Consider the following 13,773-nt stretch of genomic DNA (forward strand, 5'->3'; position numbering starts at 1 on the left):
AGAATAATAATAATGAGAAGAAACAATAGAATCACTATAAGGTCTTCCGTGGAGACGGAAGACCTTAATAATAATAATAATAATAAGAAACAGAGTAAAAACAATATGTTCCCAAACTCCGTTTGGGGAACATAATAATCTCTAGTTCTCCATGTTCAAAGATATCATCCAGGTGGCCAGTTCATCTGTCTTCCTCCCATAACATGTATGTGAAGATGATGCACTGACTGGGCCCCATCTGGTCCTTCATTAATTACTGAGGGAAAAAGCAGATTAAATTATGAGAAACAAAATGGGTGATATATACGGATACTTTGAGCAGACAATCTATGAAATTAAATAAAAACTTTTTCGTGTATCCATATGTTTTTAATGTTTTGATTAAATTTTAAGGTATTATTTCTGTGTATACATACATTTTTTAACTCAGTTTATGTGTACCATATGTAATACATATTTTACTTTACCTAGTCTATATCCATTTGATAGATTCTGTTGCTCTGAAACTTGTTTAGCAGTCAGTAAAAGATGTCCTAAAAGCTGAAAGAAGTCAATTTCACTTACACAAAATATTATACATATTATAATGTATCAACATTTGTTTAATTACTTTAAGTCTAACTATTTCAAAACAAGCAGGCCTGATCTGTGACTAAACTTCATACATTTTATGAAAGTATTTCACAAAAAGAAGCATACATAGATATGATATATAGCACAATTTATATGTTAAGCTGATGGCAAATACTATATTTCTTCTAAATTTTTAAACAGAAGTGAAGTGTAGATCAAATGTTGCTTTTCATGCATACTTCAGCTTAAAACAATAAATATGTAGGACTGGATTGTGTAGATTGTTTACCTGTTTAAAAACAACTGATTGTTATTTTCAACTCAAGATGATCAAGCATGAAATCTATGTCAGTTATATTCTGCATCAAGAAAATACAGTATTTATGTAAGTACAATATGTCAGTTTGGTTTTTGTATCACCTAAGATATATTAAAACATGCCTACATGTATTAGACAGAATGTTCTATCATTAAAATGATAAATGTCCTACGGACCCAGCTAAATGAGGGTCTGTTCCGAGACACAGTTAGATTATTCTAACTATACATGTATATTATATATATATGCTGTTCTTTAATGATAAGAGTCAATCACACATAAAAAGTCAATCAGATGAAGTAATCAATACATGCTTCATACAAAGCACAAATGGATAAGGATGACCACAAGGTTAAGGTTTATTTTGATACCTAGTGGAGAATGAACATGTATGCACAGTTTGACCTTCAAACAAGCCAGTGAGCATAAAAATAGGCCAATGGACCACTACACTCATCTGAGAAGTTTTAGCCCCACTGTTCTTCAGATTTAACATTCCCATGAAAAATATTGACCCCATATTAATACCCACTCTAACACTACTGCTCTCTGAATCCATACAATATGGAGATGTTTCAATGTCATTATGATCAACTTGACCTTGCAGTTATTGAGAAGAAAATTTTTTCCGGTATAAGAGAAATAAATTTTATCCCTGTTTTATTTTACTCTAACCAATGGGGCATGAATTGAAAAAGAAAATGGATCCACTCAACTTGGGAGTGTTTGCATATGCATGGCACAATTGTAGTTCTTGAGAAAATTTTCAAAATTCATATCCTATAAAGTCCCATGTAAAACTTTGATCCCCTTTTGTGGCCCCACCCTACCAAGGGGCCATGCTTTGTACAATTTAGAATTTACATGTACAATACCTCAGGAAGCTTTCACATAGTTTGGAATTCCATATCAATATGACTAATCTGTTCTTGAAAAGAAGATTTTTAAAGATTTTTTCCTATATATTTCCATGTAAAAATTTGACACACCCCCCTTCATTGTGGCCCCACTCTACACCCAGGGGTAATGATTTTAACAAACTTGAATCTACACTACCTGGGGATGCTTCTGTATCAATGTGACTAATCATGGCTTTGCTGTTCTAGAGAAGAAGATTTTTAAAGATTTTTGCCTGTATATTCCTATGTAAAACTTTGATACCCCATTGTGGCCCCACCCTATCCCTGGGGTCATCATTTAAACACACTTGAATTTACACTATGTGTAGGTTTCACATAGGTTTCAAGTTTTTGGGCCAACGGTTTTACAGAAATTTTTTAAAAGATTCCACCAAATTTTTACTATTTCTTAATTATATCCCCTTGAAACTAGGCGTGGCCCTTCATTTAAACAAACTTGAATCCTCTTCACCCAAAGATGCTTTGTGGCAAGTTTGGTTGAAATTGACCCAGTGGTTGGTTCAGAAGAAGTCGAAAATGTGAAAAGTTTACAGACAGACAAAATGTGATCAGAAAAGCTTACGTGTACTTGAGCTTTTAGCTCAGGAGAGCTAAAAATGAAAGTCAGTTGTAGCAAGTATAGTTTTTTTCAAGGTGAGTGTTTACAGAATTATCTGCCATGTGTGGAAATTAACGTATTAGTATTACCACTGGTTATAAGCCAGGAACAGGCCGTAAATCGATATCTTAACGTAATTAATAACCAGTCACTGAAGCCTTTGCAAAATTCAGGTCAGATGCAGCATCAGGAGCTTGCATCATACTACAAGTAAAAGAACTGGGTACGTTAAGTATAACAGAGCGGCCCTGTCTCCAAATTTGATTTCACTTTTTTACAAACATGCCTACGATGTGTCCTTTCAAAATCGTTTTATTTTTTTTAATTATCACAAACCGTTTTTCCGTCAGAGGTCTCGAAAAATGGGGAGTTTTCTTTAGAAATTACAAATTTTTAAGTGATAACGTCATCACGGCGTTACTGATTTATAACGTTACGTTAAAAGAAATCTGTAAATTCTCTGAACCGGAAACTATTTACTTTTACCTGCCTTATGTTCCAGAAAACAATTTTGAACTTTTATTTCAATTCATCGTAATGTATCTTTGATAGCTGGAAGGAGTATAATAATTTAAAGAAAAATATAATTTTATTACAAACGATTTCATCATGAAGCTTGATTCATCCATACAGACGAGACAAGGTAGTACTTCTTTTAAAATTGTGCTCGTATCAAAGGAGATGGGTGAACATGACGAGCGATAGGCCTATAGTGTGACAAACATGAAGATGAAAAATTAAATTTCAATTATATCAAAATTTTCCTTGATATTTCATCTAACATTAAAATATACTTTATGTAAAATCTCTACAATTTGCAAAAATCCCTCAAAGATTGAAATTATTTGCCTGTGAAATATTAGACATACACTAAAGTGGGCAAAAAGAGTCATTTTCGCATACTATAACACTATTTTTCGATATGAGTGGGTCTTCGCTCCACCTTTTTGAAAGTTAATTCTCAAAGTTAACATAAAAATATACATTTTTTGGTTACCAAAAATATGGAGCAATGACCCACTATACCTTAAAAATATACTTTTATGACATAACATTCGCATCTTTTCGAGAAATACTTGAAGTCCATTAAGTCAAGGGTCATATCACAAACATGATTTAAATGCCACTGTTCGTCAGGACTTGTGTAGTCTAGTGGTTAGCGTGCTAGTCTCGAAAGAAAATGATACTCAGGATTTTTTTGCTAGGGTTCGAACCCCACGAATACCACATTATTTTTTTTAATAAAAGAATAAATTTTTCCGAGAAAATTTTCCTCAGAGAAGTTTTGTTTATCACAATTTCATAAATTTCAATAATTACAACTTTACTCTAAATATTAAATTCACAAACTGAACATGATTTTTATATATCTGAAGCTATAGGCTTTCTGCACACTATGTTCGCCCATCTCCATTATCATTTTTTATGTAAAAATGTCCTAATGATTTCTTCAATCATTTTCCGCATTGTCTATGAAGTTACATTAAAATTTTTAAAGATACATGAATCAGTATTAGAAAGAAAATTGGAACGTCCCATATAAAGTTGTCAAAATTGGATTTTTGGCAATGAAAAAGCCATCAACACCACTCCCCTTTTCCATTCCAACAAATAGCAGCGCTATTAATTTCGTATTTTTTTTAATTTTTTTTTTTTTTTTTTGATAAACGTATAAATTACTCACTATTACGGGGTTACGAGGTGTCTTAAACTGCGTTAAAAAAATTTTCTCTGATGTTAGGATTTCTTTTATAGATCGTTATTTATTCATTCCAGTGGATCCGCTTTACTGCATGGTTCATGTAAAATACCCTAACCAGGAACAATCCCCAATATACTTACACACAATCACTTTCTATGTTAAAACCACAAGAGGAGACCGGTTATAAGAGTCCTGATTGATGAGGCCATTCCAAGTTTTTTCTTTGTTTTGCGTCAATCTAACTTATCTTCCTATCCGAGAAAACACACGAACCAAAAGGGGAAAAACGCAACATTTTCAGAACAGTTCTGGAATTTCTTATTATCACTTGAGACCTCTCCTCGCCATAAAACTTGTAGTTAAACTACTAGTTTATTGAAATAAAAAAAAATAATACACCACTTAAAAAGAGGGATGGCAATCCCAAAAGAGTAAAATGCATTTCAGAGATTCGTATTTGTTGACTTTAATTTGAGTTAACTTTGTGTTTGCGTTTCAAAGCTTTGTATTTATCAATTTTAATTTGTGTTTGTTTTTAATTTCATAACCTCAAAACCAATTCGTCCGCGTACACTGCACATAGAAAAAAAAACTTGGAATGGCCTTATCATAACTTGCGTTACAGACCTTGAAAAATTTTGCTTCAAATAAAAACCGTGAATCTCCAAAGGCTTAAAAAAGGGTGTGCGATTTGTTTAGATCAATTTTTCGATGAACAAAATATTTTATATAGCCAAGGCTAATAATTTAATTTTAGAGACAAACACAGTACTTTGCATGTACATACTCATTATTTGATTAACAAAATTGAAAATTATATGCCTAAATCTGCGTAGTGAATTCGACAGGAAATGCACACGAATTCTCGGGAAGGGATTCAGAAGCCTGTAGTACACTCTAACGGGCATAATTTCCTAAAACTAAAAGTTATAAAAATAAGGATATAATATTGTGTGTATGATTTTCATATAGAGTTTATCCGCATCAGCTATGAAAATATGCGCATGTCGTCTTCAAAGCAATGCAGCATGAAACGGCAGACACTTGCATTGATATCGATCAGTAAAAGATCCATCAACGGTCACAGTCCAGTGGGGAGCCAAAAGAAATTGGAAAGGGATGTATTTAGTTTTAAATCAAATTCTTGATATATTTTTTTTTTATTGGTACTCATTACAGTACATGTATAACTTGATTATCAGTAAGCCCCCCCCCCCCTTCTTTTTACATAGATACAAAATACAAATAATCGAAATGCAGAATAACAGAACACTCACATAGAAGAATCAAAATTCACTTTCACGTCCCTTTTTATAAGCTATATAGAGATTTGATTTCTAGTTCAGTTATCAAATTATACGAAATCTTACGTTATTTAGTTACTTGTGGGAACAATACGCAAAACACGTCACAGTACTTCTTTTTAGAGTTATCCTTGCAATTCCCGGATTATAACACTAGCTTGATTATGTTTCTTTTTAGTCCCCTACCGGTGAAACCGGAGGGGACTATAGGTTTCCTCTGAGTCTGTCCGTCCGTCTGTCCGTCCGTCTGTCTGTCTGTCTGTCCGTCTGTCTGTCTGTCTGTCTGTCCCTCTGTCTGTCTGTCAGTCTGTCCCACTTGGTTTTCCGCACTTTTTTCCTAAACGCTTGCAGACATTGAGCTGATTTTTGGTATGTGAGTGTATTTTGATGAGTTACAGATCAAGTTTGCATTTCGTTCCGCTTCATTGATTTTTGACAGAATTACGGCCTTTTCAATTTTTACGGGTTTTCCGCAATTTTCTTCTAAACGCTTGTAGATATTGAGCTGATTTTTGGTATGTGGCTTTACCTTGATTAGTTATAGATTAAGTTTGAATTTCGTCCCGCTTCATTAATTTTTGACGGAATTATGGCATTTTCAATTCTTAACGGGAACGGAACCAGATTATACTTGCCGGTAGGGGACTAGTATTGCTAATGCAATACTCTCAGAATGCTTGTTCATGTTAGTGTCTGATAAAAAAAAATCTTTAAAAATATATCTAACAAACTGCTGACATGAATTGCAAGACTATACATCACGTCATCTTCTAAGACAAAAACTGCATTAAAATAGATAAAGATTTTCTTTAGAACTCCTCCCTATGTTTACATGTTACACAGCCGTAGGTAAGATACATGTATTTGATATAATTATTATTTCGGTGACAATGATAATTTTATCACTTCCTTTGGATACATTAACTCTCTGGGGGCATTTCCTTGTGCATTTGTCCTTGTAGTAACGATAAAATACTTTTAATTTTTTTTTTTCTGGAACGGATTATCATCACAGACGGACATTGAATCTTTTAAAAAATCTAGCGATAATGTGCACCGCCGTTTTCACAGAGGTGATATTGGACAGGACGCTCCTTCAGCCCCACGATGAACATCTATTGTAATACTAAACATATTTCCTATGAAATATATTTCTATTATTTTATGGATAATCTGGATAAAATCCTTTTAAAAATACTCGCTTACTTAAAATTCAAGATTAACAATAGTGTACATGTAGTTAATACGTACATTCGTTTTTTATACAGATAAATATCTATAGAGTAATCTTTTTTCTTTTTTTCATTTCAAGACTTGGAATGCCTTAAAATGTATTAGGAAAACAATTTATGAAAAAAAAAATAACGAGTTAACCATCGATTACGGAGCGGAAAGGGAGTGTCTTGTCCACAAGTAATGCAAGATCGTGTTTGTATTTCTCACAGAACTGCATGGGAACTGATAATCTTTATTTATAGACAATAAAAAAAGGTTGATTGTATCATGTTTCACTTAAATTTTCGTAGAAAATACCGAAAGCGTACACCACTGTATACGTTTTTTAAGCCATATAAACTTGGTCAACATAATTATCTAAAATTCCTTGTAAATTATAAATTAAACCCAATTTTACTTGAAAACACTGATGTCAATATTCCGCTCAGCATGATAAATGAATATATAATTAATAACTGTAAATACATGTAAGAACTTTTCCATTCCCAGCTGCTGACATTCAATAAGTAAATGTAGGTCGGCAGTGGCAGATTTAAAAGTCCTTTCTCCTTCCTTATGCCTGCTACCCCTTTTGGGGCATAGGCCGCAGACAAGATTCCTCCAGGCCCCTCTATCCTGAGCAGTGCTTTCAACCTCCTTCCAGTTCTTGCCCATTCTTTTAACGTCTGCCTCTAGATCTCTCCGCCAGGTGTTCTTTGGCCTACCTCTCCTACGTTTTCCTTGGGGGTTCCAAGATAGGGCTTGCCTTGTGATGTTATTGTTGGGCTTGAGTAGAGTATGCCCTATCCACCTCCACCTTCTCTGCATTATTTCCTCTTCTATAGGGGCTTGGTTTGTTCTTTGCCACAAATTGATGTTGCTGATTTTGTCGGGCCATCTGATCTGGAGGATGCGTCTCAGACAAGAGTTGACAAATGTCTGGATCCTGTTTGTTGTGGTAACGGTCATCCTCCATGTCTCAGAACCATATAGAAGCACTGCCTTAACATTGCTGTTAAAAAGCCTAACTTTGGTGCGTGTTGTAATTCCCTTGGTCTTCCAGATGTTTCCAAGCTGGAGGAATGCTACTCTGGCTTTTCCTATTCTTGCTTTTATGTCTGATTCGGTTCCTACTTGTTGGTCCACTATACTGCCAAGGTAGGTGAAATGTTCTACTTCCTCTATTTTCTTTCCTTCTATATTTAATGAAGCATGTGATCGTGTGTTTGCTCTTAGGATCTTTGTTTTTGCAATATTGATGTTGAGTCCTATCTGTGCTGATGTTTCTGCCACAGTTGTAATTTTCTCCTGCATTTGTGCCCGGGTATGTGATAGGAGTGCCAAATCATCCGCAAAGTCTAGGTCATCTAACTGTGACCATGGTGTCCACTGTATTCCATTTCTCCTATTGTCCGTGGATGATTTCATTATCCAGTCTATTGCAAGAAGAAATAGAAAGGGTGACAGTAGACATCCCTGACGAACTCCTGTTTTTACTTCGAATGGTTCCGTCAGTTGTCCTCCATGTATGACCCTGCATGTCAGGTGTTCATAAGAGTTGCAGATGATATTTACCAGTTTACAAGGAAATCCATAATGTCGCAGAAGTTTCCATATTGTCTCCCTGTCAACACTGTCAAAGGCTTTCTTGTAATCTATGAAGCCTACATAGAGGGAGGAGTTCCATTCAGCACATTGTTCAATGATAATGCGCAACGTTGCTATCTGGTCCGTACAAGATCTATTTTTACGAAATCCAGCTTGTTGGTCACGTAGCTTATCATCCACTTCTTCTTTCATTCTGTTCAGTATGATCCTATTAAATACCTTCCCTGGAACATCTAACAGTGTTATTCCCCTATAGTTGGCACAATCGCTGAGGTCTCCTTTTCTTGGAAGCTTGATGAGGTATCCTTCTTTCCATTCTTCTGGGATTGTTTCTACCTCCCATATTTTTTGAAAAAGTGGGTGAAGTATGTTGGCTGAGTTTTCAAAATCAGCTTTAAGTGCCTCGGCCGGGATATTATCAGCCCTGCTGACTTGCCATTCCTCATCTGTTTTAAGGCTATTTTTATTTCCTCCTTAGTAGGTGGTCCCCAGTCTATGTCTAGGTCCTCATCTGCTGGTGTAATATTAGGAGGAATGGGTGGAACTGGCCTATTCAACAATTCTTCAAAATGCTCTTTCCATCTCCTTCTTTGTTCTTCTTCCCCTTCTAGTTGCTTCCCTGCCTTGTCTTTCACTGGCCTTTCTTGTTTACTTCGCTTCCCAGCTAGTTTCTTGGTGATGTCATACAAGTCTTTCATGTTTCCTGCTTTTGCAGCTTGTTCTGTTTCCGTTGTTTGTTCCTCCATGTACCTTCTTTTGTCAGCTTTAATACTTTGTTTAGTTCTCTTGTTGGCCTCTGCATACTCTTTTTGTGCTTTTGCTTTTTCAGCTCTTGTTCTGCTTGAATTGACCTCAGCCTTCTTAGCCTTCCTCTCCTGTACTTTCCTATGTGTGTCATTTGTGATCCACTCTTTATGATGGTACTTTTTCACTCCAAGTATTTCATGGCAGCTTGTTGTGATGGTCTCTTTTATCCCTTTCCAATGGTCTTCAACTGTTGTTACTTCCCCTATTTCCTGAAGGGCTTGGTATTTGTTTTTAACCGCAATCTTATACTCCTGTAAGATTTGGGTATCTTGGAGAAACCTGGTGTTATATCTGATTCTCTGAGAGTTTCCTTCTGTTTTCATTTTTCTGAGCTTCAGTTTGATGCTGCCTGTCAATAGACGGTGATCTGAGGCTACATCTGCTGCTCGTTTGACCCTGGTATCCTGCAAAGATCTTCTAAACTTTTTATTGATGCTTATATGATCTATCTGGTTTTCAGTTAATTGGTCTGGTGATACCCAGGTGGCTTTGTGTATTCTTTTGTGCTGGAATAAAGTGCCACCAATAACTAGTTTGTTGGATGCACAAAAGTTTGCTAATCTTTCACCATTTTCTTTCATTTGTCCCAGTCCATGTTGTCCCATAATCTCGCCATATCCGGTGTTATCATTTCCAATTTTTGCGTTAAGGTCTCCCATCATGATGGTAACATCTCTTTCTCTACAGGTGTCAATAACACTTTGAAGTCTGTTGTAGAACTCATCTTTTGCTTCTTCCTCTGCATCATTTGTTGGGGCATAGCACTGGATAATGTTTGTGCTAATCCGTTTATGTTTTGTTTTAAAAGATGCCCTTATAATCCTTGGTCCATGTGCTTCCCAGCCTATTAATGCTTCCCTTGCTGTTTTGGATAGCATGAGTGCCACTCCTTGAGAGTGCAGTGAATTTTCTTCTTCATGTCCAGAATAGAGGAGTAATTCACCTGTAGTAAGTCTGCACTGTCCTGATTGAATCCATCTTGTCTCACCTTTGCCGAGCAGTGTCAGATTGTAATTTCTCATCTCTGCTGCAATTTGCGCTGTTTTCCCTGCTTCATACATGGTTCTTACGTTCCAAGTTCCTATATTGATATTTCTGGGTCCGAGAAGGGTTTTCGGCCTTGTAGTTTCCTTCTGTCTCTGGTTTTCACCACATGGCGTCCTTGGTCTTCCTTTTGGAGAACCTTCTCTTCCAGAATTTGAGAAGTCTTGATTAAATTTTGTATGCGTTTCTGTAGCAATTGCCTTTCTACATGGTGGGTTGCTAACCCTGCGCAAAACCCCTTGGACCCAGAGGACCAGTGGTTTTCTGTTGGGGTTTTCCTTCCCCTAGTCACAGATTCCAGTTATCTAAAGGCGCTGGAGACTCGCCTCTTGCCACTGTCACTCAGCTACCTAAGTATTTCCAGGGCCACCAACGGGAAGGTGTGACATGTGACTTGCTGGCAGAACCTATTTGAGATGGTAGGCATTAACTCGAAGTTTTGATAGAGTAACTTAGTGACATCAGTTACACCCCTCGAGACCTTCACCAGCCTTTGACCCCAGATTTAAAAGTATTTGGTCATATATAAAACACTTCCTGATTATGCAATAAAACACTAGAATCCTTTCTGACATAATTCATTTTGTCAAATAAAAATCTGCAACAAGTGACAAGGATAACAAGTTTTGAAAAGAAATGTTCAAATGGTGACAACTATACATGTAAGACAAGCTTCAAATTTCCTTCCCCCCCCCCCCCCAAAAAAAAAGTTAGCTATTGTCTTGTGACATTCATGAATCCCAGACATATATAAATTGAAAACGAATAAAACATACTTAAGAAAGCTGATGATTTTCAATAAAAATGTTAAAAATAATCTTTTCTTAAGTCAAATAAAGTCAATGTCCACTATGAAAGAAAGAGACGCTCATTTTAATTGGAGGTACATTGTACATGTAGGATTAAATGTAAATTGATTGTCTGAACCATCCCAACTTATGTCGTTAAATCACTTTTTCATGCTGTAAATATTGATTGAATATTTATCATAGTTGTGAAGACTGAAGAAATTGTTACAAGTACATATTTTCAACATGATTGCTCTTTGTGACGTCATTTTTTTTCAATGCATTGCATCACTAATTTACATGTAATGTCCCATAGTAAATTTCACTGACAAAGGTTTATATGGTTTTCTTTTGCATAAATAATTGTATTAAATTAATTTTTTTTTCAAATGCAGAATTGAATTTAAAAAACAATAAAAAAATTTTTTAAAGCCTTCAGATATAGAAATAAACAATTAATTTCTTAAAAAATATAGATTTTATTGTGGAGAAAAGGTGACGTCTATCCAAAAATGCAGCATTTTTACTTCAATTTTTTGTAAAAACGGATGTGGCCGCACTTTTGTAAGGTTATTTTTTCTCTTTAATATTAAAAATCATAGTGTATTTGTTCTTTCTGCAAAGTTTCGCATACATACTCGGATGCGGCCATATCGAAATATAGACTTGAAGAGGAGGAAAACGTCCAAAATAGGGGAATTCCAGAATATTAGACCGGTTTTGAATGTTATATAAATGAAAGGGCACGTGAGTTGAGAAAAATTTATTCCTATTTCACACACAGGGAAACCTTAACAGTTAATTGATACAATTCATAGAATGTAATCGTGCGTTTAATTTTTGCCGATTTTACAGGGCTGTACATCGGTCTTAACGTACCCAGCTCTTTCAGTATATGCACCATTCATGTATCAGCACAATTATGTGGCTTATTTAACTAATGAGATAATCCAGAAACTGATATTCATATTGAGCCTAACCTTATGAAAACAGATATACAGACAGACAAACATACAAGGTGAATAAGGTACACCTCCTACCACTTTATAACAATAAAATAATACTAACATAATGATGAACATATTGTAAAATTTCACATGTGTAAACTATGAGTTTTCTGACCTCTTTATCCTGTACATCTGCATCACTGATTCCTGGTATTGGGGACTTTGGAATCACTAAAAAGTGCACAGGGGCTTGTGGTGAAACATCTCGGAAAGCCAAGCACTAAAAATAGAATTACAGAAATAAGCAGAACATAATACAATCAAAGAAATCAAATTATGGTATGATGATCATCTTTATCAATTCGATAAAATAAATCTGCTTATGCTACAAAGTACATGCTTCAGATAAACTGTATCTTGGAAATTCATGGTTACCATGGTTACAGATTCTTTGGTTTCTGTATGTCTTGAACTATAATTTTTTTCCTTCCAATGTTACAAATCTCTGCAATCATGAATCAAAGATTCTACTTTCATGTAACTATTTTTTTTTTAAATTTTTTTTTTTTAACAAAACTATACCTATTCCTAAAATATAATTTCAAAATGGAGAAGTACAATCTCTATTACTGATAACGTTGATAACTAGGGATGAATCTTAGATTTTAGTTTTAGTGACTGCAGCAACCTCTTAAAGCAAAGCCTGAGCAAAGATAAATTTTGGACTGCTGGACATGGATCTAACTGATTTTTTTTTTTTTTTTTTGCAGCAACCCAAAGTCAAGAAGAAAAGTTAACAAATTATACAGTCAGACAGACTAACAGAATTTCATCAGGAAAGCTCACTTGACTGAGTTGAGTCTATGGTACGTGTTACAACAGCCAATATACATGTATGGCAAAAAGCTTAACAAACCAGTTCATCTTCATATATGATATCTGCTGGGATTGACTTATCGACAATCTTAGAGAAAATAGTTGGTTCCCTCGTTGTCTTTGCCCCCTGGGCCTTTTTAACCTCATCAGATAAGAGAGGTCTACTTGTTGTATAATTCTGCTGACAAAAAGAAGAGATTATATTTAGTTGTTATCATTGTGTTGCAGGCAAAAATAAATAAATAAATAAATAAAATAAAATAATTTTAGAATGTCAGTCATAAATGTACAGAGGTAGCAATTCAAAGATACATGTATCATAATTAAGTTTAGTACCTTTCATTTACATTAGAAAAAAATTTAGTTTTCCCTTACATAATTGAAAGTGGGGTGGCTAATTGAAAGTGGGGGGGGGGGGCTAAACCAACAAAAAAAGGTAAGCCCTAATTTTCAATGCCTATTATGTCTATCTTTGCAAAAAAGGGGGTCTACGCCCCCTAGCCCCCTCCCCGTTCCGAGGCCTATGCGTTAATCAGTTAAATCAAATTTACTTACTATCTATAATTAAAAGGTACTGTACAAACGCTTTATAATTTTGCAAAATAACTCTAAAATTAAATAAATCTGGAGGTATTATGTATGTACACTTACAACTAGAACATTTTACAATGGAACAAATTCATATTTTTAGCAATCATATTTACCTTTGACATATTTAATGTGTAACACTATTGATATCCCTGTACAAATTTTACAGGTGTAACCGATTTTAAACTTGTAACTGTCACATTGGTCAAGCATCCTGGAATGACGTGTTCTGAGCAGGTGAGCGGAAAATTTTCTTAAACTGGCCATGATCTTAACGTCCACTTTACACAGATATCATAGGGAGTAAAACATTTAAAAAAAAAAAAATTAAAATTGTAAACAGTAAACCGAAAGTACATGTTGTAAGCAATTATTGGTATTCCGATCCCGATTTAGGTGCAGCTTGACATGGTCTTCACCGTCTTGTGGGAAACACGGGAAAGACGGGAATTTTAATACAATAAAAACGATCAGTAGCCGTCTC

General features: G+C 35.1%; 2 protein-coding genes across 4 annotated transcripts in view; one reads left to right on the forward strand and one right to left on the reverse strand.

Annotated features, from left to right (window-relative positions):
• The window catches only part of LOC133203269 (centrosomal protein of 290 kDa-like), a 258,032-nt gene that overhangs the window by 205,927 nt on the left and 38,332 nt on the right, over positions 1 to 13,773 (forward strand). The gene's annotated exons all lie outside the window — the stretch shown is intronic.
• Positions 139 to 13,455, reverse strand: LOC133203283 (uncharacterized HIT-like protein Synpcc7942_1390). Its single transcript, XM_061339101.1, has 5 exons — positions 13,406 to 13,455; positions 12,742 to 12,879; positions 12,001 to 12,105; positions 468 to 540; positions 139 to 256 (listed from the first exon to the last, which is right to left on the reverse strand). Exons 1-5 carry the CDS (start codon positions 13,412 to 13,414, stop codon positions 165 to 167), a joined length of 417 nt encoding a protein of 138 aa, XP_061195085.1. The 5' UTR covers positions 13,415 to 13,455; the 3' UTR covers positions 139 to 164.

This window comes from Saccostrea echinata, unplaced genomic scaffold (genome assembly GCF_033153115.1).
Source record: "Saccostrea echinata isolate AGI-Se365-2 ecotype Australia unplaced genomic scaffold, CSIRO_AGI_Sech_v1 ptg000049l, whole genome shotgun sequence".
Lineage (NCBI taxonomy): Eukaryota > Metazoa > Mollusca > Bivalvia > Ostreida > Ostreidae > Saccostrea > Saccostrea echinata.